This window comes from Gopherus evgoodei, chromosome 6 (genome assembly GCF_007399415.2).
Source record: "Gopherus evgoodei ecotype Sinaloan lineage chromosome 6, rGopEvg1_v1.p, whole genome shotgun sequence".
NCBI lineage: Eukaryota > Metazoa > Chordata > Testudines > Testudinidae > Gopherus > Gopherus evgoodei.
The window spans coordinates 131,883,015-131,910,772 of record NC_044327.1 but is presented as its reverse complement, the minus strand read 5'-3'; the positions used below and the strand labels follow the sequence as shown (position 1 = coordinate 131,910,772).

Here is a 27,758-nt window from a genome sequence, read left to right as displayed (position 1 = left end):
TTTTCAAGGTCAGGCCTTTAACAAGAGAACATTGAGTGCTCTGATGACAATGGAAGTAGAATGCAATACGTACTTGTATTTACTGCTTCAGAAGAGCAGCTCTTTTCCTCATGCCTCAGCCTCTGCGTGCTAGTTATTCCCCCTTCGCCCCATCCTCCACCGTCCAGCATTAATTTTATTGATTTGTCTTCCACTCCAGGATTTTGAAAATTATGTGACCAGACTGGACGAAATCCTGATGCTGAAATCAAAGTGTATCCAAAGCATGCGAGCCCAACTGCAGCTCTATTTAGCCTGTCCCGAGACTGACGCTACCCTGCAAAGAACTACAACACCTTAGTCCGCTTCAGATTGCATTCATCCCTCACAGACTAGTTACGGCAACAAATGCTCACTATTTCCCTACCTATGGGGGTTAGGTTCCCCTGCAGCAAGGGAGGTGGCTAGTGTAAAGTTTGGTGTTTACGATTAACATATATTTTAGATAATGGCTGAGAGAAATTTAAATAAATGAGAAATCTTTATAGATCTGGTTTGAAGCCAGGGGCGCTCTAGTCCCAGGTCCACCCTTATAATAGGAAATCATATGCTCTGAAGCAATAATTCTGTAGCCTTTAAATGCACCATGCAAACAGCAGGAGTCCCCGGCTGTGGTTTTTGTACTCGCTCCTCTCGTTAAAGGCACTTGTGTGCTGCTGAGAAACTGACGCAGCCAGGAAAACATTCTGAAACCAGAGAAGTCTGTGAAAAGAAATATTCCAGACTTACAAAACTGTTTTAAGAAGCGAGTGAGGAAATGGAGGGGAACAGCTGTTGCTGGAATAAAATAACCAGGCAGGTGTTTAATGAAAGTCTAGTTAGAGCCAGACTGGTGTATACTTTCAGAAGAACCAAGGAGGTAGCTACAGTCATTCTGTGCCTTATACTAACATTGCAGAGCTAGTACAGAATGCTTTACGTGGACAATAAATGACTTATTAGAAGGCTCATGTGCAAGAGAACTTGCACTGAAAATTCACATGCTGCTGCCTGTATTGATTTTACATTGGTGACAGTTAATCAGAGAATCTTGGCCTAGTGGCAGGTGGGATGGCTGTGGGTCTGTCCACTGCTGCAGCATATGCAATAGTACAGTTCTCCCAGTCAGATCAAACTGCAGAACTGATTTTCCCCCTCAGAGCCAGCTGCAAAATATCACCAGCTTGTTGTGTTTGGGTTTAGACACTCATTAGCCTCACTAGTTCCTGAAGTTAGCTGCTGAATCCCACACCTCAGAGCCATCAACCGGATCCCTCCACAGATGCATTGGACAGGTCTCTTACGTCCCATGTTTGCTCCACAAAGGAGTATACCAGCTTAAGCCATAAGTGACCTTGAAGAATGTGCGGCTCAGATCATGTACTCCAGAAACTGAACACATTCTAAAATCTGTTCTCAGAGGAATCTGAGTTTATAAAGAACTTAGACATAGGGGATCAAAATCTTGGAGTTAATCATAAATATCAGGAGTGAAATAACAGTGTGTCCTCTGAGAATCTGAATTTCCAGTCTGCAACCGTAACTGCACTGTAGCCTGGGCTTGTGACAGGCAGTAGTAAGTAACCTTTCAGCTAGACAGACCTACAGTGTAAGCCAGTGGCTTGGGGCTTTGCAAAGGTAACATCGCTGTGCCAATGCGCCTAGAAACTTTACATATAAAACAAATACTCAGGAACAGATTTCTAAGGCAAGAAATATGCAAAGCAACCTTACATTCAGAAGTGATCTTTCAAAGTTCTCTGACTTCCTTTGTTGTCAGGTCTGCCTCTTGCAACCAGCTGGCTTATCTCTGGGAAACAGAGGATTTATTCCAACATGTGAAGAGTTAAGGTTTTTCATGTATTCAGATGACAAACCAGCATCAAGTCACAGTTGAAACCAGCAGCTCCAGGAAGCCAGCCAGGTTGCCTTTGCCTCTTAGAAAGCAGCTTTCACTGCTCAGGGAAATGAGGCCTTCAGACATGGAGAGAAAAAGTACCTGTCTTATATCCTTTAAGCATGATACCTTGGCATGTACCAAGGCAGACATGTTTGATAGTCAAGAAGAAAAACACGGAGGAATATGGATTTCGTTACACTAGTCCCTAGGCGGGGTGGGTGGTTCTAATTACTGAATGGTAAGAGGAGAAGTGACAGTGAGTTTCTTTTGGAATTTTCCTTTCAAATACATGATTGTTGGAAAGCCCCTTCCCCTCCCCTCCATCCCTTGCGAGTCCGGAGTGCTCAGAGAGGGGCCAAGATACACCAGTCAATCACTGAATGTTCCAGGCCTGCAAGCAGACAGATACTGACATTTACAATAGTGTCCATAGCAATTTCTTAGCATGTTTGCAGAAGACAAAGCTTGGTGGAGGAGTGCTGTGGATAGCACGAAGGTTAGGCAGGAGCTGGGGAAAGGAAGTTGGAGGGGAGTGTGTGCAGCGGTCACAGGAAGAGGAGAGGGTTCCTCTGAGCAGATGCTTATATACAGAGCAGGAAATGAGCACCTGCCAAGGCGAAGACTAGAAGCAAGTGGCAGGACTCGGTGTCTTTAAATTTGGGTAGCAGCGGGGCCCCAAAGGCACGCAGGCAGGCACAGTTGAGTAATAAAGCCTCCACGTACCAGGGAGAAGAATTTTAAAGAAAGGTTCAGCAAAGCAAAAGCCTGAAAGTTCACCAGGAGAAGGGTTAGAAACGTTCCTACGGGGTTATTTAAAATGGCCATTTCTAAGCAGGTGGCTGGCAAAGACCCATTTGTGACACCAGTTGCATGCCAAACCCATTGATCTTACCTCACCAGTTTTCCAGACTGTATCAGTGACAATATGGATGAGCGACCCAGCCATCCATCCAGGAGGTGGGAGTCAGTTTGGATACAGGGTTGCTGCACCTTAGCTGAACCACCATGGAAGCCTTAAATGTTCTGTCTCAGTGCTCAGTCTTCAGTGCTGTATGAAAGGGATTAGAACTGGCACAGTTCAGCCTAGCAAACACATTTCACAAGGAGAGTTCACTGAGCAGAGCGTGAGTCTCCCTGTACATTTTAAGTTAAAAGAGCACCCAAAAACTTGAAACCTAGGCACTTTTTAAAAAGGAGTTAACTCCTATCAGGTACTACATGTGTCCTTGAGTTGTGGCGGCACAGTCCAATTTTCCACTTAATGGTTTTCTCGCCTGTTACTGTGTAAGAGACTCTCATATACAGGAGAGGAAATGAAGGCACCAAGCCTGGAAACACTTGCACGCATTAACGTTAAGCACAGCAATCGTGTATTACAGGCCCACTTGTTTGGAGAATTGGATTCTGAGTATAGAGAGGAAACAGTAATATTGACTACACAAGCTGCTGTCGAATGCACTAACAATATTTCTCCCCTCCAGTCTTTCAGTTCTGTTACTTGGATGTTACTTTAATTCGTGTGCAAGTTGGCGTCCTTTACAGGTATGCGCTTGCTGTCTATTACAGTGAAGTCTGAGTGAGATGGTTTTCATTTCAGGTTGATAAATGGGGTGTGTACTGTTTATAAACCAACCTGGTTGTATGAAGAGCCTGACCATGTAAAATCACGTAAACTAAGAACTAACATGAATTCACTTTTGAATTTGAGTGCTGTGAGTGGATGCTAGTGTGCATGGCCGCCTTTTGTGTTGCTTAAACTTACTGTATTTAAATTAAAATTCTATTGACCACAAAAGGCTCTTGTACACTTTGTCCACAATTAAATGTATTTTTGAGCTCTAATCCAAGTTAGATTGTAAAAGATACCACTCAACGGGGCAGAAGTATAAAGACCACGTCCCCACACACAAGCCCAGCACTTCCATTGACATCTTGGTTCAGAAGCATCATGCCAGTAACTTGGCCATGACTGATCATTTTATTTTTTTTTTAAATAAGTTGCAGCCTGCAGCACCTCCCATCAGAAGATCTTGCACTGTTACAATGAGTACAGTGACAGGGAGAGATGACTGACCACACCAGAAACCTGTGGCAGAAAAAAGAATAGAAACAGGTTTTGAAGTTTAAAAATGGACCCTGGTGTAACAAGTGCCAGGATAGGCTGGCACTGGCAGCCTGGTGCCTGTGCGCTCCATGGACAAACGGAGGACGCTGAGGCAGAGTGAGAGTCAGTTAATTATTTAAAATGTTCACCTTATTTCCCGTCTGAATTTGTCTAGCTTCAACTTCCAGCCATTGGTTGGTGTTAGACCTTTCTCTGCCAGACTGAAGAGCTCGTTATTAAATATTTGTTCCCCAGGCAGATACTTCTAGACTATAAACAAGTCACGCTTTAACCTTCTCTTTGTTAAGCTAAACTGATAGACCCAAAGATCTCAATCACTGTAAGGCAGGTTTTCTAATCCTTTAATCATTCTCATGGCTCTTCTCTGAACCCTCTGCAATTTATCAACACCCTTCTTGAACTGTGGGCACCAGAACCAATCCCTGTGGAACCCCATTGGAACAGATCCGCTAGAGAATTCCCCATTTACAACTGCACTTTGAGAGCTATCAGTTTAATATGTGCCCTGTTCATTTTATATCATTTTTGGTTTTTAATCAAAATAATAGTGAGTAAGGTGTAAATACAGGGGTGTATTCTGTCATAGTGTCCAACATTAAACAACTTTAAAAACATGGTTCAGGGTTTTGTGTACAGAGAACTCACCCTGCTTAGTACCATGGAAAACATATCCCTAAACATCCTCGGGAGGAGGGATAGCTCAGTGGTTTGAACATTGGCCTGCTAAACCCAGGGTGGTGAGTTCAATCCCTGAGGGGGCCACTTAGGGATCTGGGGCAAAAGTCAGTACTTGGTCCTGCTAGTGAAGGCAGGGGGCTGGACTTGATGATCTTGAAAGGTCTCTTCCAGCTCTATGAGCTAGGTATATATCTTGGAGCAATAGGTCAAATGCCCTACAGAAGTCTAAGTATATTACATCAACATGATCTTTTTGTCAATCAAATGTATACACTCACCAAAAAAAGATAGTTTGACAGGCTCTGTTTTCCATAAACCCATGTTGATTTGTATGAATTACAATATCCTCCTTTAGTTCATTATTAAATCCCAGATCAGCCACTCCATTATCTTGCCAGGGATCCATGACAGATCTATAATTCCTGCATCATCCCATTTTCCCTTTTTAAAAATTGGCACATTAGTTTTCTTCTAGTCTTCTGGAACTTCTCAAGTTCTTCCTCAGAAAAATCAACATTAACTGTTCAGCAAGCTCCTCAGCCAGCATCCTCTTTTAACACGCTTGGATGTAAATTATCTGGACCTGCTGATTGAAAAATATCTAACTTTAATAGCTTCTGTTTAACATACTAGTGGAATGGAAAGAGTTATCGCCCTATGAGACTGAATCGTCTTTTTCCCCAAATACAAAACAGAAATATTTATTGAACACCTCTGCCTTATTATTGATAATTCTACCATTTCCATCTAGTAATTGACTAAATACCACTGTCAGTATTTTTTGTTCCTAATGTATTTTAAAAGCTCATTGTTCTTACCGCTGCTGGCCATACATTTCTCCTTGTGTCCCTTAGCTTCCCTTTATCAATTTTCTACAGTTCCTAACTTTTGATTTATATTCATTACTCTCCACTTCCCCTTTCTACCATTTGTTTTACATAACATAATTTAACCACCACTGCCTTTTCCCTAGATTATGGCTTTTGGGGCATCTCAGACATTCATAAATGATTCCCAATGATCATTTGCATTTTTCTGATTAAATTATTCCCGCCAGCTGATTCGGCTCCTAATTGTTTTCATCTTTGTGAAATTAGCCCGATTAAAGCATCAAGTATATATAATTACTAGTCTGGACTTTATTCTGCTTGAATATTATAAATGTGATCAAATAATGATTACTTGTTCCTAAGCTACCATTAACCTTTACTTCTGAGATTATGCCTCTGTTTAGACAAGCTCTAATCTATAACTTCCCTGCGTTGCCTGTAACACTTTTTGAGTTAGGAAACTGATATAATGTTTAGAAATTCCAAGGCTGCTTTAGGCCTGGCAGTATGAGAACTCTAGCATGTCACTCTGAAGCCCCTCATGATAAGATGGTTACTCACCTTTGTAACTGTTGTTCTTTGAGATGTGTTGCTCACATCCATTCCAGTTAGGGGTGCGCGCCGCGCGTGCACGTTCGTCGGAAGATTTTTACCCTAGCAACACTCAGTGGGTCATCTGGGTCGCCCCCTGGAGTGGCGCCATTATGGCGCCGGATATATACCCCTGCCGGCCCAACAGCCCTTCAGTTCCTTCCTGCCGGCTACTCCGACAGTGGGGAAGAGGGCAGGTGTGGAATGGATATGAGCAACACCTCTCGAAGAACAATAGTTACAAAGGTGAGTAACCGTCTTTTCTTCTTCAAATGCTTGCTCATATCCATTCCAGTTAGGTGTTTCCCAAGCGTACTTACCTAGGCGGTGGGGTCGGAGTGAGATGTTGCAGAACGCAAAACTGCTGAGCCAAAGGCTGCATCATCTCTGGACTGTTGAACCAAAGCATAATGTGAGGCAAAGGTGCGAATCCATGACCAGGTAGCTGCCTGACATATTTCCTGGATGGGAACATGGGCCAGGAAGGCGGCAAATGAAGCTTGAGCCCGAGTAGAATGGGTGGTGAGGTGGCTAGCCGGAACGTGAGCCAAATCACAGCATGTATGGATGCAGGATGTTACCCAAGATGAAATTCGTTGGGATGAGACCAGTAGGCCTTTCATCCGGTCTGCCACAGCTACAAAGAGCTGAGGTGACCTTCGGAAGGGTTTGGTTCTCTCGATACAAAAGGCGAGAGCCCTGCGAACGTCTAGGGTGTGCAGCTGTTGTTCCCGACGCGATGGGTGTGGCTTTGGGAAAAAGACTGCGAGGAAGATGTTTTGATTGACATGAAAGGCAGACAGCACCTTAGGGAGGAAGGAGGGGTGTGGTCGCAGCTGTACCTTGTCCTTATGGAACACCATATACGGGGGGTCCGCTGCCAAGGCCCAAAGCTCAGATACTCGTCTTGCCGAAGTAACAGCGACGAGGAAGGCTGTCTTCCAGGAAAGGTACAGCAGCGAGCAGGTGGCCAGTGGTTCGAAAGGAGCACCCATAAGCTTGGCTAGCACCAGGATGAGATCCCAGGTAGGGGTTGGGCGTCTGACTTGAGGGTACAAACGTTCCAATCCCTTGAGGAACCTTGAAACTATGGAGTGAGAGAAGATTGATCGGCCATTTTCTCCTGGGTGGAAGGCAGAGATGGCTGCCAGATGCACCTTTATGGAAGAGACCGCTAGGTCCTGTTCTTTCAGGGACCAGAGGTAGTCCAGGACAGTAGGATCGGACACCTGCCTGGGGACTGAGTTACGCTGAGTGCACCAGCAGCAGAAACGCTTCCACTTGGCCAGACATGTCATCCTAGTAGGAGGCTTCCTACTGCCCAAGAGCACCTGTTGGACCAAGGCAGAGCAACGCAACTCAGATTGGCTCAACCATGCAGCAAGATGAAGAGACTGCAGGTCCAGATGGTGAAGCCTGCCGAAGTCCTGTGTTATGAGATCTGGCCAGAGTGGCAGGGGAATCAGGTCTGCCACTGAGAGGTTGAACAACATGGTGTACCAGTGCTGCCTCGGCCACGCTGGAGCAATCAAGATCAGGTGGGCGCTGTCCCTGCAGAGCTTGAGTAGGACTCTGAACAAGCGGAAACGGTGGGAAGGCATAGTGTAGGTGCCTCTTCCACGGGATCAGGAATGTGTCTGAGAGGGAGCCTGGGGAGCATCCCTGGAAGGAGCAGAACACATGGCATTTCCTGTTCTCTCGGGAGGCAAAGAGGTCTACGTGGGGAAACCCCCACTTCTGGAAAACAGAATGGATGACGTCCGGACGAATCGACCACTCGCGAGACAAGAAGGATCTGCTGAGGTGATCCGCCAGAGTGTTCTGGACTCCTGGGAGAAAAGACGCTACCAAATCGATCGAGTGGGCTATGCAGAAGTCCCAGAGGTGGACGGCTTCTTGACAAAGGAGGGAGGAGCGTGCTCCGCCCTGCTTGTTTATGTAAAACATGGCCATTATGTTGTCCGCGAACACTGATACACAACGGCCTTGGAGATGGTCTCGAAACACCTGGCACGCTAGACGGACTGCTCTCAGCTCCCGCACATTGATGTGTAAGGCCAGTTCTTGGGGCGACCAGAGGCCTTGAGGGCGAAGGCCCTCAAGGTGGGCACCCCAACCCAGAGATGAAGCATCCATGGTTAGGGCCATCGAGGGTTGCGGCGGGTGGAATGGCATCCCTGCACAGACTAGAGTGGGGTTTAGCCACCGGGTTAGGGAGCCCAGAACCTTCCAGGGAATAGTGAGCACCAATAGTGATTGGTATATTGAAGCAAGCCAGGCTTGGAAGGGATGGAGGAGTAGCCTCGCGTGCTTGGTCACGAAGGTGCAGGAGGCCATGTGACTACTAGGCTGAGGCAGGTGCGCACTGACGTCATCGGGAAGGTTTGAAGACCTCGAATAATTGAAGCCATTGCTTGAAAACGCGACTGCGGGAGGCAGGCTCTGGCCAGATTGGAGTCCAGAACCACTCCGATGAAGTCTATTCTCTGCGTGGGTGTCAGAGTAGACTTCTCTGTGTTGATCATCAGGCATAGGCTCCCGAAGAGGTCTTTGACAATGCGCAGGTGCTGCGACACTTGTATGGCCTCGAATGAGCCAGTCGTCGAGATACGGGAAGACGTGTACCCGACGACGCTGGAGGGAGGTGGCGACTACAGCCACACATTTTGTGAACACACGCAGAGCCATAGACAGGCCAGACGGAAGTACAGTGAACTGAAAGTGTTGATGGTTGAGCACAAAAAGGAGGTATCGTCTGTGTGGAGGGTAAATTGCAATGTGGAAATATGCGTCCTTCATATCGAGGGCGGCATACCAGTCTCCCGGATCCAGGGACGGGATAATGGTCCCCAGAGTTACCATGCGGGACTTCAGCTTTATCATGAATTTGTTGAGTTCTCGCAGGTCTAGGATTGGTTGTAGACCTCTCTTTGCCTTTGGGATTAGGAAGTAGCGAAAATAAAACCACTTGCCCCTCATGTCTTTTGGCACCTCCTCTATGGCTCCCATGGCTAGGAGTGACTGGACCTCTTGTAAGAGGAATTGCTCGTGAGAGGGGTCCCTGAAGAGGAACGGGGAGGGAAGGCGGGGTTGAAACAAACTGGAGATGGTATCTCACTTCCACCATGTGCAGGACCCAACAATCTGAAGTTAGCTGGGACCAGGCAGGGAGGAATTGGGAGAGGCAGTTGAAAAAGGGAGGAGAAGGATCCAGTAGAGCAACTGATGGGCCGCCTTCGGGCGTCCCATCAAAAGTTCTGCTTGGGCCCTGCTGGTGGTTTAGGGGGCACCTGATTTTGGCCTCCTTGAGGGCTAGACTGCCTCCGACAATTACCTCTACCACGCCTTCTGCTAAAGTCCTGTCGCGGCCTAGGCGGGGCATAAGGACGGTGTGGCTGGGGCCGAAAGGTCCTGCGTTGGGTCACTGGCGTGTGCATACCCAGCGAGCGCATTATAACACGATTGTCCTTCAGACTTTGCAATCTGGGATCAGTCTTATTTGAGAACAGGCCCTGGCCTTCGAAGGGCAAATCCTGAATAGTTTGTTGTAATTTGAGGGAAGGCCTGATACCTGGAGCCAGGAGATACGCCTCATCGTCACTCCTGAAGCCAGAGTTCTGGCTGCAGAGTCCGCTGCATCCAGAGAGGCTTGGAGGGAGGTTCTTGTTACCTTTTTACCCTCCTCAAGTAGGAGGGTAAATTCTTGACGGGACTCTTGGGGAAGAGGCTCCATAAACTTCCCCAAGGACACCCACGTTAAAGTTATATCTACTTAGGAGGGCTTGTTGGTTTGCCACCCTAAGTTGGAGGCCCCCAGCCGAGTATATTTTGCGGCCTAGGAGGTCCGTGCGCCTAGCCTCCTTTGTCTTAGGAGCCGGGGCTTGCTGGCCATGATGCTTTCGTTCACCGATGGCATCACTAAAGAGCAAGGAAGTGGGTGAATGGAGAGATATTCATACCCCTTTGAGGGGACATATATTTTCTCTCTACTCTCCTTGCTGTAGATGGAATCGAGGCTGGGGATTGCCAAAATGGTGTCTGCATTAGCCTGTATGGTGCAGATAAACGGAAGAGCCACTCTAGCAGGTGCATCAGCCGATAAGATGTCCACGACAGGGTCCTCTATTTCAGGGACCTCCTCCACCCGTAAGTTCATATTCTGAGCCACTTGTCTCAAAAGGTCTTGATGGGCCCTGAGATCCATTGGTGGAGGGCCTGAGGAGGATGTTCCCACCACAGCCTCGTCAGGCGAGAAGGAGGAGGAGAGGCCCGAGACCAGGGGGTCCTGTGGGTGCTCCTGTACTTGCGGAGCGTCATCTGCATCAGGTGGAACCTGGGTGTCTGCAGATGGTATCGGAGCCTCATCCGTGCCCGTAGGGACAGGGGCGGCTTACTATCGCCTCTGGTACCTGGTGTTCTGATGGGACCGACTGTGGAGCCACTGATGGAACACCTTGGGCTTGGTGGTATGCCCACAGTGTCCAAAAGGATCAGTGATGAGGCCCTTGCTCGTGGCTCTGGCTCTCTGGAAATATATGGCTGGGGACGTCAGTCAAGCTCCTGAGGATAGGAAGCGCTACCAGCCTGCGATGACACTGATGTGTGTCTCGATGGCCACGGCGGTGCCGATAGACCCTGAGAGGGCGCCACTGTTCTGGATGCTCGATCCCGGGGCGGTACCGGGGAGTGGTACCGGGAGCTAGAACGGTGCCACGAGCGAGACCGGGACTTTGTACCGCAGCGGTGCCGGGAGGCCGACCGGGATCTCGAGTCCCTTCGTCTGGAGCGACTGCAGGATACACGATGCCGAGAGCGAAGCCGTGAGTCGGATCGGTACTGGAAGTATCTGGCCGGCAAATGAGATGTCGAACGGTGCCGCGAGTGTGACCATTACCGCAATGGAGAGCGGTGCCGGGACTGCGAGCGGCGCCAGGAGCGGGAACAGCGTGATTGAGAGCGTCTGTGAGACCGTGATCTTGAACGACGTCCATTGGACCAACGGAAGGTGGCCTTACTAGGGCTGGTTTCCCAATGGATTGTATGACCCGCACCAGCAATGCCGGGGGTTGAGGCCGTGTCGACTCCGTCATGGCGATGAGCTCCCTTGCCGTGGAGAAGGTCTCCGGTGTAGAAGGGAGGGCAAGCTCAACCACAGCATGAGCCAGGGAGCTGTCAGGCACCGGACTCAACGGCCCTTGTGGGACCGGAATCGACGGTGCCGCGCTCGGTGGAGCCGCAGTCGGCGGTGCCACAGTCGATGGTGCTACAGCAGATGATGGTGCCGGATGAACCGTCTTTGAAGAGCACTCCGTCTGTGGAGCTGAAGCAGCTGGAGCGCCATGTTGCTTCCTGGGTCTCGGGGACAGGGAGCGGTGCCAAGCAGATGTCGGTGCTGGTAAGGGTCGGTGCTGGGGCTCCTCGGTACTGGAGCGGTGCGGGGCCAAGGGGTGCTCCTTACAGAAGCAGTCTGTTGGGTGCTCGGTACCGACACTGCAGGACTAAGTGCCGACGCCATGAGGAGCTGTTTCAGTTGCAAATCCCGCTCCTTGGTTTAAACGACTTGCAGATGCGGCACTTATCGGTAAGGTGGGATTCCCCTAGGCACTTGAGGCAGGAGTCGTGGGGATCCCCTACTGGCATCGGCTTCTGGCACGCCGAGCATGGTTTGAATCCCGGTGCCTTGGCCATGGGCCCACACCGGGGTGGAGGAAAGGGGCTAATCCCCAATCCCCCCTTAAACTATATACACTAACTAACTAATACAAACTATAACTACAAGAACTCGAACTGTACACACAATAAACAGCAAAGAACTACGAGTCGCTAGGGACGTGGAGATCAGCAAAGCTGCGCTCCACAGTTCCAACGACCGTCACGGGCGGTAAGAAGGAACTGAAGGGCCGTTGGGTCGGCAGGGGTAAATATCAGGTGCCATAATGGCGCCACTCCAGGGGGCAACCCAGCCGACCCGCTGAGTGTTGCTAGGGTAAAAATCTTCCGACGAACATGCACACAGTGTGCACACACCTAATTGGAATCGATATGAGCAAGTACTCGAAGAACTCACAGGTTTTTTTTTCCCCCTACACATTGGCTAAGGAAGCAGCCATCTTATTCCCTAGTGCGAGTTGTAATCTGTAGGAAACAACTACTACTCCAGCTTGTGCTTTAGCTGTCAGCACATTGATCCATAGACATTCAAGATCATTTTCTTGAGTTATCAGTGACTCGGAAACAGGTACATCCCTTTTGGACAAAGTGATCCCTTCCCTTTTGCCCATTTGGTCCTTCCTAAATAGGTTAACCACTAATATTCCAGTTGTGTAAATCATCCCAGTAGCTTTATGTCAAATCTCATTTATGCTCATAAACAAGCACTTCCTATTCCTGTTACCCAGGCTTCTAGCATTAGTGTGCAGGCAATTCAGGAATTTCGTCTCTTCAGGGCCTTTGGTTTCTTGACTAATTTTGTTCTCAGCATCTCCATTTTGTGCTAAATGAGTGCTCATATCTTCCCTCTTTTTACCCTCCTCTCCAGTTATTAGTTTAACCCCCTCCTGAATACTGTAGCCAACCTATTCTCAAGGAGATTGGTCCCTACTACACAGAGAACAGGCAACAGACCCCTCTTAGGGCCAAACTGCTGCTTTGAACTGTCCTACACTGGCCTCTCTGAAACAGATCTGCTTTCGGAGGATATTCACCTGGACACAACAATGGGCAAATATTCCTCGGGGACCTTTCATACCGATATTAGTTGAGAAAAATACAACTCAGGGAAAAGGTGTGTAGATGTAAGTGTGCCATGTTGTTCACCTACCATTGGTTTCCCATTCCCTACCAGCAGCGGGAGACAGCCAGGGCCCTGTGAATTTCTGGGCTGTGGACTCTGTTTCTTGCCTCAGAGTTGTGCTTCAAAACCTGAGTGGGTTTTTTTTTGTTTTTTAAAGTTACTGTTTCTAGCCCTCGCAGTTGGGTTGCTTCCACGTTTTCATTGTTCTCTGCCTCAGACAATATCTCTGTAGGCTGCAAACTGCCCCATTAATTTAAACGGGTTAATTCTGAAATCTAAAGATGTCAACTGAAGCGTGTCACATTGATCATTTTGCTGCTGATTGTTTTAGAAAAAAAATCCCCCAGATGTGCTTATGCCAGTCCCAAACTTCCCGAGATGAGGAATAAGTACCGGCCTATTGCACTGACTGTATTAACTTGTATATAGTCCACCCTTAAGGTAAAAGTGAAGGTGCCAGAGAATTTCCACCCTGCTGCACCAAGTACTACAGAATTCAGAGACCCTGCTACGTAATTTAGGACCAGCTGGCTGGGGAAGACATTGGTTGGGGTCTTCCATGACAATTTTTGTTTAACAACCTGAAGCAGGCTGGCTCTGTATATGCCCACTGGTAAGTGTCTCCATAGCTTGTCTCACCAGCTGGAAAGTGATATTGAAACTGCTGTGAGAGTTAGCATGAAGCAGCTATCAGCTCCAGGGTAAATCGGAGCCACAGCAGGTTAGTTTGTGCTTGGATACTCAAACAAGTGCTGACATATTTGCTCTCCAAGAAGACTTTAAAAAAATAAAATGTGCTGAGACAGAACCATAAGGAGGTGAATTTGCATAAAAGGAGGTGTGATTAAAGGAGGCTATGCATCTCTGGCAATGCATTTCATGCCCTTTCTGAGGGGGGTTCCTTCCTCGACAGAGATTTTTCATGGGGAAAAAATCAACTTTCAGAAGGAAGGAGCAAATAACACAGACAAGTGAGAGTCTCTGTAACAGTGACATTTTAAAAACTGTTCTGATAGTTCCTTGCAAGTTGTGTCCAGCTCTGTCAAATAGACACAATACAAGCATGGAGCATCGGCATGGCAGGAATTGCCTGGGTTTGGAGGACCTACTAGGTGGGCCTGATTATGATTACACCTCTCCTCCCAATTGTAACAGGAGTTCTCCTTCTCAACTGAAACCAGAGCGCAAGAGAGAAACGGGACACTGGGAATTCCATTTTAGAGTTTTATTAGTTGTTTTCTACAGAATCAAAATATTTAGCAAATGAAAGATTCATCAAGAAACTGCTTGTATTTTATGCATTTAGATCTTTAACAATGTACAACATAATACACTTTGAACTATCAAAACCAAACAAAAAAACTGATGTCCATTACTAGATGTTATTGAATATGTAACTAAAGCAGTTTGGGGGGAAATGGAACTAATGCAGTGAGTATATTGTTTGCATTTAAAGAAAGTGCTTGAAAGAGAACCCCCCTGCTTCACAATGAATATCATTTAAAACAGACCATCAACTGATTTCCTAAGAGGGCATTTGTTTAAATAACCTGTAAACCTGGAGGGGAGAGATTGCAGAGGCCCAGCTCTGACCTCTTCAGTTCAAGGACCAGTCACTGGCTGTGAGTCCAGCTAGAGTTCAGAGCTTACCTGTTGTGAAAAGACTCTGTTTACACACCACTCAAGCACTGGACACCTATGCCCGGAAGAAGTGTGTGGCAGAAGGGCCAAAAACGAGAGGGAAAGGAACGGCTTCTCTCTTTATGCATAGAGACAGGTTAGAAACCAGTGTTCCACTAAGTTACAGACTAATTCTCAACCCAATAAAAATTAAAATCCATTGCACTAAACGTCAGCTTCAGTTACTCTGAACTGTGATACAGCCAGTGTTTCAGTAGAAGCTGACACCATGAAAGCAGCTTCAAAGGACCAGAGCATTCTTGTTTCAAAACCAACTTTGCATTCCTCTGTCCAAGTCCAGTGCAACAGCGAGGAAAAAAAAAAAAAATACTTCCAGCTTTGTCTATGTACAATTCCAGTAGAAGTCAGGCAGTCTAAATTCTTCATGGCCAAACCAGAAAAGGGAACCTAGGAAAGGGCACTTTCAAAATTTAATTTAAGGAAGGAAGTTACCTCCTCTCAATGGGAAGAGCGTGCTGGAGTGACGCACGCAGATGGGCTCGCTCAGTCGCCTTCTCCAATGTACACAAAATGCAGGGCTTCTTCCCAAAGAGAGAGCATGTCACACTCTTCGGCTGTGAAGGTGGCAGAGGTCTGGTCACACGGGCAGGCTGCCTTCCCCTGGAGGCACTCTCCATTATACTCCAAGAACCCCTGCATCTTCAGCTGGCTCCAGCACGGGCCATTAGATCTTCCAAAGCATTGTCCTGGTCATTGTTATGTAATAATAAGACCTCCTTAATGTCTTTCAGTTCAAAGCCCATTTCCTTAAATTTACTCATGAGCTGGAGAAGTTCTGTTGTCTAGAAGAGAGAGACACATTCAGGGTTTGAGAAGGGGAAGGTTCCAGGGAAGGCTCAGCTTTGATTCAGGGGATGCTGACAGGGGGCTGGGAAGGCAATGCAGGGCTGGTCTCTTGCCACTGGCCAGAATGGGGGCTGCTCAGTTAATGGCCAAAACTCCCAGATGCCCGAGACAAACCAGTTCAACCGCACTTGTTTAACGGATGCACACTTAGCGGCATGGCCGCCATTCAGCTGTGCTCATTATTCACCTTCAAAACCCTCCTTTGCAATCCCTACAAGAAGCTGCACCATGGTTAGACGGCTGGTGTCAGAGACCACTGCCCGCATGTTGACCTACGCTGCTCATTGTTTCCTTGTACTCCTGCATCAGTCTCAACTCACACTCAGACTGCTAGCTCTTTCAGCCAGGCCTGTGCTCATACAACATCTAACACAAGGGGGGGGCAATCTAGGATGAGGGTTCCTAGGCATTGTGGTGGTCCTATTACTACTAAGGAAACTGGCAGGCAATGAAGCTTGGGCTGCAGTGTGTCTCTTATGCATCATTAGCTTCTGTTGCGTGAATTAACCATTCTAGGCTAAAGACCATCACTGGGGCCTACACAGTCTCCATTGAGAGTTAGGGATCAGTCCCCAACATGCTCTTCACTGAGGCCACCCAGAGCCTGATGGTTTCATGGGCCTTTCCCAAGGATGAGACAGAACCAGTCTGAACTCTGCACTGGCCATGTAGGCCAAAGCCTGCCCTTTCAGTTTCTGCTGCATCTCAAAGTTGTATCAATTTGAAGTCGTGACCATGCTTGTTAGAAGCTAAAGGCTCCCGAGGCTGAGTCTGGGAACTGTACAAGTGCCCTTGCTATCACATGGCTCTTGGTGGGATCAACTCAGTTTCCAGCAGACAGGTGTCCACCAACAGCACCATGAGAACTGGGAGCCCTGAGTCTCAGCAGACACCCTCAGGGCTGACAGAAGGAGGAGACATCGGAATTGTGAATTCACAGAAAGCTGTTTCATTTGCAGCTCACATCCCTAACAAGTCCCCTGGCTTCCCCCTCTCCCATTAAACTTGTGTAGCTTTTCCCAGAGTGGGTGTCACCTAAGGACAGGCTATTTCCTGGGTTTGGCTGAGGCTGGTTCTGTTGCCAGGTTTACAGGAGGGGCTGGGTGCAGATTCCTTCCTGCAGCCAAGTCCACGCCACTCCACCTCTGCCATGCCAGGAGCTGCCCCTTGTGCTTACCTGACCCTCCCTCTGCCAAGTCCCATTCCCATCCTGAGCCCAGGAAAGAGCAGGGGAGTTGGCATGTACCAGCAGCACAAGTTAAAGCTGAGGAGCAGCGACTATGTGGAACAGATGGGTGGGGTGAGGCTGGCTATCTAGTCTTGCTGTCAAAGCCGTAAGTCAGGAGATGGCTCATTTTAAAGAGAAAATGGTAGAGTAAATGGGGCACAGGGCACAAGCTGAGGGCACAGCCTCACCCTTGAAGTGTTCAGGACACGAGCCCCAGGACCTCAGTGCACTGTTTGGAGCGTGAATGCAATGATCCTTAGTGTCCGGGAGATTAAACACCAACCCTTCTTACAGTCAGCTTCCCAGCCTCACAGGAGCCAAGGCTCTGGCATTAAAACAAAATCAGAGTTTAAAATAATGTACTGCTGCTGAAATCAGTCCTTTGTGACATCAGCTGCAGCAAGCAGTTGGTGCCATAAACGGATGCAGGACTTCAAGCAAGGCAGCTGGAGCAGATGAGACCTCAAGGCAGGTCTCCCGTTTTCATGCAAATGTTGCAGTAGCAAAACTACTGAAAGTGGCTGACATTTGGAAGTGGAGGAAACAATTCTGTAATTGGAACAGAACCGCTCCCAAGTAAGTGGTTTCTCAATGGCCGAACAGGCATTCGCTCGACTTCCACCGCGAGAGATGCTCTCTGAAAGTCAGTGAAACAACACAGCAAAGCACCTCCCCTTGGCATGTAACCAGGACAGCCTCACCTTCTCCTCTGAACACTGGTACATTTCCAGAGCTGCTTCGACAAGGAGAGGATCGAAGCCCTTCTCACAAAGCTGGCTGTGTGCAAACAGATAATCGAGAACCTGTGGGGGGAAAATTAGATAAGAAAGTAACTCACCACTCGGCTACTCACCCCACTTGCCCCACAGCCCATTGACAAGGCTTCACTAACTGCTTAGAGAAAATCCTTCTTGTCGCGACTAACAGGTTCTCAGCACGGGAACTCGTTCAGAGAAGCTGAACTAAACTCTTTTGGCCTTTCATTCTCTCCCTCCGTGAGCTTTGGTTTTCACTTTCAGCCAGAAGCAGTCTACAAATCAAGGCTGGCCATTCTTTTGCTCTTCAATACTGATGAAATCTCTGCCATCAAGGCCTTTTTTCAGAAGTGACTAGTACTCCTACACAGCAACCATTTTTAACACCCTGCTGAGGGTTCAATGATCAAGATGAAAAGTCTCTTGAACCCTGGCTTCCCCACAGACTTCAGGGAGCTGATCCAGTCTGAAAGCTGTCGCACCTTTTGAGATCAATTCAGCTTACTGGATGCTCTGCTAAGATAGAGCCAAATTCATGGCCCATTTTGGTCAATTTCACGAGCATAGGATTTTAAAAATAGTAAATTTCATTATTTCAGCTCTTTAAATCTGCAATTTGAGGATATTGTAACTGTAGGGGTCCTGACCCAATAGGGAGTTGTGGGGGAGGTAATTGTAGAGAGGAGGGGATCATGGTACTGCTACCCTTACTTCTATGCTGCTGCTGGTGGTGGCGCTGCCTTCAGAGCTGGGCAGCCAGAGGGCAGCAGCTGCTGGCCAGGGGCCCAGTTCTCAAGGCAGAGCCGCTGCCAGCAGCAGCACAGAAGGAAGGATGACAGGGGATGGATCACTTGATGGTAACCTGTCTGCTCATTCCCTTCGGGGCACCTGCCATTGGCCACTGTCAGAGGACGGGATACTGGGCTGGATGGACCATTGGTCTGACCCAGTGTGGCCGTTTTATGGTATTGCCACCCTTGCTTCTGTGCTGCTGCCTGCAGAACTGGGCCCTCGGCCAGCCGCCGCCACTCTCCAGCCGCCCAGCTCTGAAGTTGGACTTTTCCTAACTTGGCACCTTATGCAGAGTCTCCAGAAGTTACACACACCACGACTGCCAGCTCTGTGCTGCTCCTCCAGACTAGCGGCTCCCAACATTTCCAGATGCCTGCACCTGATTCAGGAGTCTGCTCTGTCCTGCGCACCCCCAAGTTCCACCTCACTTAAAACCACTGGCATACAAAAATCAGCCATAAAAACACAGCCGTGTCACAGCACGTTATTCTGGGAAATTGCTGACTCTCTCATTTTTACCATATAATTATAAAACAAGCCATTTGGAATACAAATGCTGTACTTCTCTACTTCAGTATACAGAGCAGTAGAAACCAGGCACTGTATGAAATTTTAATTTAACTGACTTCGCTAGTGCTTTTTATGTAGCCTGTTGTAAAACTAGGCGAATACCTGTACGAGTTGCTGCACCCCCTGGAAAATTCATGCGTACCCCTAGGGGAATGCCTGCCCCTGGTTGAGAATCACGGCTCTAGAGTACAAAGAGGCTTTACATTTGCTATTGGCTGGAAAGATGAGGAATCACTCAAGCAGCCAAGACAAAGTATCCTTTCTACTAACTGATGGGGCACTAAACCCATCCCCCTCTGGGCTCCTGGTGGCCAGGGGATGCTCTGAGGAGGGCACAAAGTAACTGTAAGAATAAGGAAAATTTAGCAACATTCTTCCCCTATTTGTTTGGGCAGAAACATTTTCTGGGTCTGAAGCTGATCCAACAGACTCATAATTGCCACTTCACTATGCAATAAAGTGAGCTCTGTGACGACCTTTCTGAGGCCATACGCGGCAGTGACTGAAGAACGCCACACTCTCCAAAGAGCCAGCTGCTGCATCGCTGCTAAAGCTAGCATGTGTCATTTGCACCCTATCAAACCCTTTGGGGCCAAGGCTAAGTTCCCTCTAAGCTGCACGGCCACACAGCCGCATAGCAGCCTATTAAGCGCCGTGCAGGTGCTCAGGGCTGCAGCAGGGAGATTTGCCTCTCCCCATCAGCTCCAGCCCAGACCTGGACCTGCTGCGGTAGGGGAAGAGGTGCCTATAATGCGGCCCCAGCCCCAGCCTGGACCTGCCACAGCCGGGAAAGAGATGCTTATCCCATGACCCCAGCTCCAGAGTTCCTGAGGTGGGGAGAGGCACCTACCCCCCACATCCCAGGTGCGGCTGCGGGGGAGGAGCGGGCGGGGGAAAGAAGAGAAGCACTCTCCCCCCACCATAGCCCAAGGGCAGCCTGCACCCCAAACCCCTCATCCCCAGCCCCACCCTTGAGCCTGCACCCCAAACTTCCGCCCCAGTCCTGCCACATGAATTTTGTTATGTGCACCAACATGGAGATGATGTGTCACACAGGGTCGCACACACAGGCTGTCACACACCTCCATATTGGGGCACGTAACAAAATTCATTCCGCACATGCGTGGGAAAAATTAGAGGGAATATTGGGCCCAAATCTCCCAAATAGTGAGCCTGCAAAAAAGCCCTCAGGCACCTGTAACTGCAGTTGGCCCAGTTGTGTGGCTTTCACCACCATTGTATCTGAGCAAGAAGAAGGTCCATGCTGAAGTTCCTCACCTGAAGTCTAGATCTCCAAGCCCAGCATCTCTCCCCCCAAAGGAGGAAAGGCCACGAGTGGCTGAGGTTCTCCAATCTCGTAACAGTGGGCAGGAAGCATTTCTAGGCTGGTGCTGACCTAAGGAATGTTTCACACCTGAAGCTGCCACTCGCCGCAGCCAATGGACGCACTTTCCTTGTAACCAGCTCACCTGGTACTAGTGACACCCACACTTCACCACCAAAATTCATTCCCTGTTCATCTGCAAATTACGGAAAACTCCAGACCTCCATTAGGTCCTAAGTGTTTTGGTTTTTGTAAGGCCATGGTTTCACACTACTGACAGATGGCTGCAGCTTTGGAGCTCCCACTCCTTTGCAAGAGCTTTTACCTGTTCTATATTCTGTCCTTTCTTCTTCATGGCTGTCATGACGTCTTCATAAGAGTATCCCATGTTGACGACTGTTTCCACACATTGCCTCTCACTGGCAGACAGGACCTGCAGCACGTCTGAGTACGTGGGGCCGCTTGACCATTTAGTGCAGCTGGTATTACTGGGCACTTTAGACACTGCGAAGTTTTGGTGCATTACCTAGGAATGGAAAGCCAAGCAGAAATGAGTGGTGATACATCTCTATCCCAGCACCAGGTCTTTCCCCTCTGTGGCTAGTGTGGGACTACTCCTTACAGGACTCTGAAGGAGTTATCTGATCTCGTTTGAAATTCATGAAGCAGGGCTTCCCACACTTCCTTTGGGAGACCAATCACTGTTGGGATGAAACTGAACAGTGGCGTACAAAAACATTCCCTCCACTCCCAATGATCTCTTCTAGGATCACCCTAGGCAGTTCCTCACTTGATAGCCCCTTCTACTTTGAAAGGTACTAGAACTACGTTTGCTAATTTAGCCGAGCTCTGTCATCATGAGATGACAGCCAGCTAGAGAGATTAGGTAACAAAAAGAGCATTTATGGAATAAGCAGAAGCAACTCCAGGCCCTCAGAAGGTACAGATGACCACACCCAGGTGCTGACCACTTTAACTGTCAGTACACTCATAGGAGCCATTCATTGCTTCCTTCACACAAAAGAACATTACCAATGTATGGGTAATTTAAGAATGGACTATGCAACATGCTATTTTACGTAGGTATTTGGGGACTTACCATAGGGAACTCTGATTCCTTGTAGTCTGGCTGTACCTGTAAAAACAGTAGATTAATGAGAAGATTGAAGAGATGTCTACTATACTGGCAAACAACGTTTCTAGTGAGAGAGGGGGCCTGGAAGGACAGAATCAGGAAAGATGGGTAGAGGAGCAACAATTGCCATACTGCGTCGGACCAATGGTCCATCTAGTACACACCTGCCACTGATAACAAAATGAAGACATCCTGTAGTAGAGAATTACAGAACAGCCTGCCTATAAAAGAGGTTTCTTCCCAACCTGTCAGTCAGCAGATGGCCCAAAGAGGAAGGATTTATAGCCCTTCTAGGAATAATTCTAAAACATTTTAATCTAATGTAATTGTGGATGCTAATTATCCATGTAAATGTCCAATAGATTGCTGAAGCCTACTAAACTCTTGACCTGAGTGATGGCATGCAACAGAGTTCCACAAACTGATTTTGTGCTAGGTAAAAGTATTTCCCTTTATCAGTTTAAGGCCGATAGATTTAACTGAATGTCCCTTTGCGTTTGTACTATGAATAAAGTAAAATGGACACCCAGCAATTTACCTCCTCTCACCCATTCAGCACTCTGTGTCTCTTTCATCCCCCCACTTACTGGTCTTCTCAAACTAAACTAGCCCATTATTTCTACTCTCTAGGCCTCTAGCTACTTCCGTGGCCCATTTTGGTATCCCTTCCGCTATATTCTTTTCTGAGGTGTCTACAACTGACTACAGTATTCCAGGTGAGAGCATAACATTGATATTTACATGACAGAATTTCAGTATTTTCTACCTATCGCATTCTTGATACATTCAAACAAGGCCTGCTTTTTTCACTACCCTTTCACCTATCGACATACACTTTGTCTAGAAGCTGGGAGGTGGGAAGGGCTCACTGTTAACCTTTTGCCATGTTGAAAATTGGCCATTTATTCCTACTCTGTTTTGTCTCTGAGCAGTTTCTAATCCTCCCATCCCAGGCTCCAGAAAGCAGCTTTGGGTTCTCCCGTGACTGTTTAAAATGCCCACTGGATCTTGAGTTTACCTGTTATCTAGATTAAAATTCTAAGTTCAGGAGCATACGTGTATCAAATACTGGAAGCTGATCAGCTGCGTATCTCTAGCCCAGTTAAAGATTTGCTCCCCTTCACATGTGCAGCAGAAAGGTGTTGCTTACCCACTACTAAATCAGCATAGGCCACCATCCAGCTAACTGGAATTCGGGCCCACTCCGATTTATTCCAGGCTGGACCAACTTTGCCCAACCATGGAAACTTGCCAGGAGCCTGAGGGCCCCATCTATTTGAACAGAAAGGTGCAGGCTGCACTTATCCATGGAGAGAAGCCTTCAGACTACACATCCCAGCATGCAATGCTTCATTGCAATACAATAGCTCAAAAGTTGGTTGCCAGAACTTTACAGGCTTGATGTATGAAGTGAGCACGCTCTCAAAACTCACCAGCACCATTTTCAATCTTACAAAAACATAAGTTGCCTATTTACGTGGGTTTTTTTTGTGGGTGTGAGAGCAGGACATGGGTTATAACTGGATCTAAGAGGAAGTCATCATCTGAGTTCCTTCTTCAGAAAGCTCTCCCCCCACAGCTTCCCCTGAACAGATGGCTAAGAGCCATCTGGAGAAATGTAAGTATAGAGATTTGCTTGGCTAGGGAAAGTGTTGTATACTAGCATACCGCATTCTCCATAGCCCTTACTACTGTGCTGAAACCACTGATGGTCCTGGACTGCATATGGTCCACACGCCAGCCAGATCTGGCTTACCTAAAAGCGTTTAGATAAGAAAGCCAATGAGCAGCACCTAACTCATTGAGGTAGTTCTGTTTCATTTCACTTCACTTGTTCCATATCAGCTATTCCAGCCTCGCCCCAAGAGAATGTGACTTTACAGTTATTCATAGTTGATATCAATTCAGTGCTGGCGGGACAGTAAGTGGATTCTCTTCTGGGAGCAGACACTTGTTACAGAAGGCTCACGTATTCGGATTCTGATTTGTCCCAGGATGTCTGATTTCTGTGGGGCAACAGTAGGTTAAGTTAATTAAATGGTACATCCCAGAGCTGCTTAATCTTTGGGGGAGGCAGGAGACATAAGAGGCCAGTTGCTCCTCATCATCCGCCTCCCCAAAAATATTCCCAACCAAAGGAGGAAATTAAAACTCCAGAGGAAACTAGTGAGAAAGGAACAAGTGAACTCGTTTTTCGCAAAGCGAAAACCATTCACCACGCTCACTAACCTGCACTTCTATAAACCACAAGCCTCTGTTGAATGTACATGTAAGATTGTGGCTTAGCACCTGCCTTGTGCATGCTTTGACAATACTGTTGCCTTATACCGGACAGGCCAGAAACCACAACAAAGATCAGATAGGAAGTCCACCGAAAGCGTTGAGTGACATCAAAAATTCAGTATATAATTGTAACAATAGCCCAACTGTCAATACTCACATCCTAAGCAGCACCAGGTAGAAACAGCACCCACCGCAAAATGAAGCCTGCAGTTCATTTGTCAACACTACACCCAGATCCATTTAATTTCAATCCATTAGTTCTCACAGGCAGTTTTTCTATTTGTCTTCTTGCCTACTTTGTGTAAACTGAATTGTGAAGATCACCAATTGCCAGACACTGTGTATGACATACAGCATGGCAGAGGCCAAGAAGTTCAGCACCTAAAGATCTAAACTCAGAAGAGGAAGAGGAAGCCACTTTTACAACAAAAGGCAACTTGTGTAGTTTCAGGTAAGTCCCAGTTTAAAATGACCAGTATTCTTACGCAACCACCACAAAAATCTAGTCTGTATCGGCAGTTATTAAAACATTAACAAGTAACTCAAAAACCAAATCACCAAAGCCTCTCTCAACTACAGGAAAAGAAGTTGTAATGGGACACCAAGACACACGTGGATGATCATGACACTTCCCAAATGGGGCAGACAGCCCGTCTGAGGACGGACAGGAAGAGGCTCTGTATGGACATTTTACCCCAGATGTCATGAGCTGCTCTTAATAGACTAAACCTTCAAAACTACCTCAGATGATCCCGGCTTTCATCCGTACAACCATGATCTTCTGAACAAGAGTATATTTCCCAAGTCCTTAAGACTACAACATGGGAATCCAAAAAACCCTCAAGCTTATTGTTAAGACTCCTAGAAATTCGAGACAGGAGAGCCCAGTTATGTCAGTGTACCTATTTCTTAGCTCTAAAATATTGTTCCAACAGCATTGTCCAGTCTAGCGTTAAGTGTCTCAACTAAGGAGACGTCCATCCCCTTCCTCGGGAAACACATCTCAAGTGTGGGAAGCTTTCTTGCAATTCAATCTAATTGTTGAGCAATTTCCTTCATGTGCGTCCACAAGTCCTTATCCTCCCTGAAACATCCCAAAGAATGCCTGCCTCCTTGGGGCTTGCAAGGGTTTCTCTAGTGTAGATGGGCCCAGCGACGGTCACATCTCACCAACTCTAGTTGCTCAGCAGAGCTATTTAGATTTTCATCTCTCTCTTCTCAAGCTCTTTACAGCCACAGGATATTCTGCCTGAGACATGTGTGAAGATAAAGCTATCACAGCCACCCGATTTGATGAATGATGCTCTCTAATAAGAAACAATTTTCAGAGCAATGACTGCTCACTGATGGGTTGGACATATTTTCTTTTCCTGCTGCGTTCTGGATTAACAGTGCTAATCCTCTGCACAATGCTATTTTTATTGCTAAAGATAAAACTCATCACTTTTGCTCTGCTCCAATGACGAGCTAATTTTCCAAAATGCTGGGTTTCCGTATTAGCACTATGCGTGCCTATGCCTGCTAACTTATTGATGGACTTTGGTTTCAAGGCTGTATGAACTGACTCTGGTAGAATGATCACCAAAAGGCAGGTATTCCTCAAGGGCTCTCTATCTCTTTGTTTGGACGTGTGCTAGGTCATTTGCTTTCTGAACTCCAGTGTCACGTAGCAATCTACAAAGCCTTTGAGTGGAGAATGTATTCCAGTGTTACCACAGCACCAAGATGTAATGTTTTATATGGAACACAAGGGGGGTCTCCCCGCACCCTACCTTCAAACTCTTCCCTGCAATAGCTAGGGTTGAGATTTTCAGAGCCAAGTATGGGGTCTGAATGTCCAATTTCCATTCGTTTCAATGGGAACTGGATGTTCAAATCCCTTCAGTTCTTTGAGAAAAGTTCAGCCTATATTTTGAAGGGAAAAGGAACAGATGGAGTAAGCAAAGTTTGCTTCTTCCCTTCAAGCTATGCTGGACTGAAATGGTCTCTGATCTCTAGGCCAGAGCCAAATGTTTAGAAGCATTTACTAGTCATGACAAAGTTGATCTAGAACTCAGAGCACAGAAAACATCTAACTTATTTCCAAGCACTTTTTCAGACCATTTTTGTAACTGTACAGCAGCCGATTTTACAGTCCTGGTGGTTTGAGACTGATCTGTAGAACTGTCAAAAGGACCTCAGAGCAGCAAGGCACTTTCGGCCCAGGTTCAGGCCTGAGAAAAGCAGGTACCAGATTTCAGACAAGGGTCATTTTCACTCAAATAAAAGCCCCCTTATGTGTTTGGTGGGGATGCTGGAGGGAAGAGAATTAAAAGGAGTAGCTGCTAGTGCACAGTTTATTGTGCAGGTCAGAACTGAAGCACACAGCTCTACAAGGGAAGTGGGGATATTTGCACTACCACGGTCTGCATCAGTCTCTTGAGTTATAAGCCGTATCACTTTTTGCAACTTAATAAAGTCATCTCAAAGTGTCCTGCGTGGAGTTGCCATGTCTCACTACTGACCATCCTCGGACATTCCTAACACAAGCATTTCAACAGAATGTTTGCATAAAGCATTTGATTAAATCCATCATGGTAGTTTAGAAATGAATGTCTCAGTTTGGGGTGAACAGCCAGAATGTATGAGAGTATAGCAGCAAAAAAAATCTTACCAGAGCCTGAAACCCAACGTGTCCAAGATCTCTTACCACAAATACCTCTAGCAACTTGCCAGGAGCCAGAGAACACCTCATGGTCTAAAGTGAATTAGACTACAGCTGTCTACATCCAACCCAGCGATATGTGATCCTCTGAGACTAACTCCCAGCATCCAATGTTTCATCTTTAGCTGATCAGTTTTCCATTTAGATCAAGATGGAGCAATGCACGAGGGGACACGTATAGTCAGCAGCCCACATCCGAGTAGTAAATCAAAGGAAGCTACAGGATACATTTTAGAAATATGAGTCACATTCACCTTCTCCTTGAACACCCCAAACCTATTTTAACCTGTTGAATCCTTACCTTCGTTGCTGTGTTTTGAGATGATTGTTCTTCTGTACAAGGTGTTGACACAGATAGGGAAGGCAGCCTGGATGAAGAGGATAATGTCGACATCTCCATTCCACTGTCCACATGTAAAGCAGAAAGTCCAACAACATGGTGTCCGTTGAGTTTGCCAGCCTTACTCAGAGAGCAGGCCTGTGAAGAGCTGAGGAAAGTGCCGTTGTGGAGACAGGTAGCGCTATGAAAAGTGCTTGTGAGCTTTGACATTTTCTGATCGCTCTCATCCGAGTCAAGTTTGGGAAAGGAGAGAGATTTGATATTGCTCACTGACGTGATGGGGGAGAGGGACACTCTGGAAGACAGGGACATCTTTTCACAGTTTTCCAACTGTGGTAAAGTGATAAAGCCATTGGGTTTGTGAAGGGGCTTGAAGTCCAAGGTAGCCCTTTCTATGGATGCCAGAACTTCCTGATCTTGTAACACAGACTCCGGCCCTACTTTGGGCAAGTTATTCTCCAACAGTTGGGTGACATTTGGCCCAGTCGTACCAAGAATATTTTTCAGTTCTTCTTTTTCATCAATAGTTTTTAACTCCAGATTGTCAAATGGGTCTTCTTCACATTCAAAATCTGCTGGGTTGAAGTCTGCCTTCGGGTAAGGTGGACTAAGGACCTTTTGCTTTATGGCACTGCTGTTGGCAGGGGTGGGAGTAAGAATGTTATTGTGCTGTAGACTAGCGAGAATAGGGTTAATGGGAAGTGGCACAGCCTCCGAGAAGCCCATTTTGCTGTTGTCATCTGAAGCAGCCCTGGAATTAGCTATTGCTTGTGCAGCCTTTCGCTCTGCTTCTCTCTGAGCTGCTTGGATTTTTTTGATGTCTTCCGCCCACTCGATAGTTCTCTTTTCCAGGGAGAAGTCATACTGTAAGAAGAAATGAGATTCAAGGGTAAGGAGCATAGTCCACTACTTTATGACGGCAACATCATCCTATACGTAGCAAGGAACGTGGAGTAACAACTTAGGTATATTGCCCACGGGGTGAGGATGATTTCTCTTAACTAATATCTCTGTTGCTCACCTACAGACAAGAAGATGATGTTCTTTGTGCCTCTAGAAATGACTCCTTTCTGACAAAAAAAATTACTACATGACCCCAGGAAGGGGGACCAGAGCCTGAGCCTGCCCTGGGAAGGGGGGCCAGC

General features: G+C 47.2%; 2 protein-coding genes across 5 annotated transcripts in view; one reads left to right on the top strand and one right to left on the bottom strand.

Annotated features, from left to right (window-relative positions):
- KIF24 (kinesin family member 24) overlaps positions 1-3,820 on the top strand; it is a 40,146-nt gene extending 36,326 nt beyond the window's left edge. Inside the window, exon 13 of the mRNA XM_030566150.1 lies at positions 200-3,820. Coding sequence (XP_030422010.1) covers positions 200-340 — 141 coding nt within the window. The 3' untranslated portion in view covers positions 341-3,820. The remainder of the gene's footprint in view (positions 1-199) is intronic.
- Positions 3,821-14,145: 10,325 nt separating this feature from the next.
- Positions 14,146-27,758, bottom strand: part of UBAP1 (ubiquitin associated protein 1) — a 62,837-nt gene continuing 49,224 nt past the window's right edge. For 2 of the 4 annotated variants that reach the window (XM_030565937.1, XM_030565936.1), the window contains 5 exons: positions 26,575-27,477; positions 21,251-21,286; positions 20,477-20,677; positions 17,412-17,513; positions 14,146-15,418 (listed from right to left, as the gene is read on the bottom strand). In XM_030565937.1, coding sequence (XP_030421797.1) covers positions 15,278-15,418; positions 17,412-17,513; positions 20,477-20,677; positions 21,251-21,286; positions 26,575-27,477 — 1,383 coding nt within the window. In that variant the 3' untranslated portion in view covers positions 14,146-15,277. Of the gene's footprint in view, positions 17,036-17,411; positions 17,514-20,476; positions 20,678-21,250; positions 21,287-26,574; positions 27,478-27,758 lie in introns of all 4 variants that reach the window. The other 2 variants (XR_004000856.1, XM_030565938.1) reach the window with 2 other exon arrangements.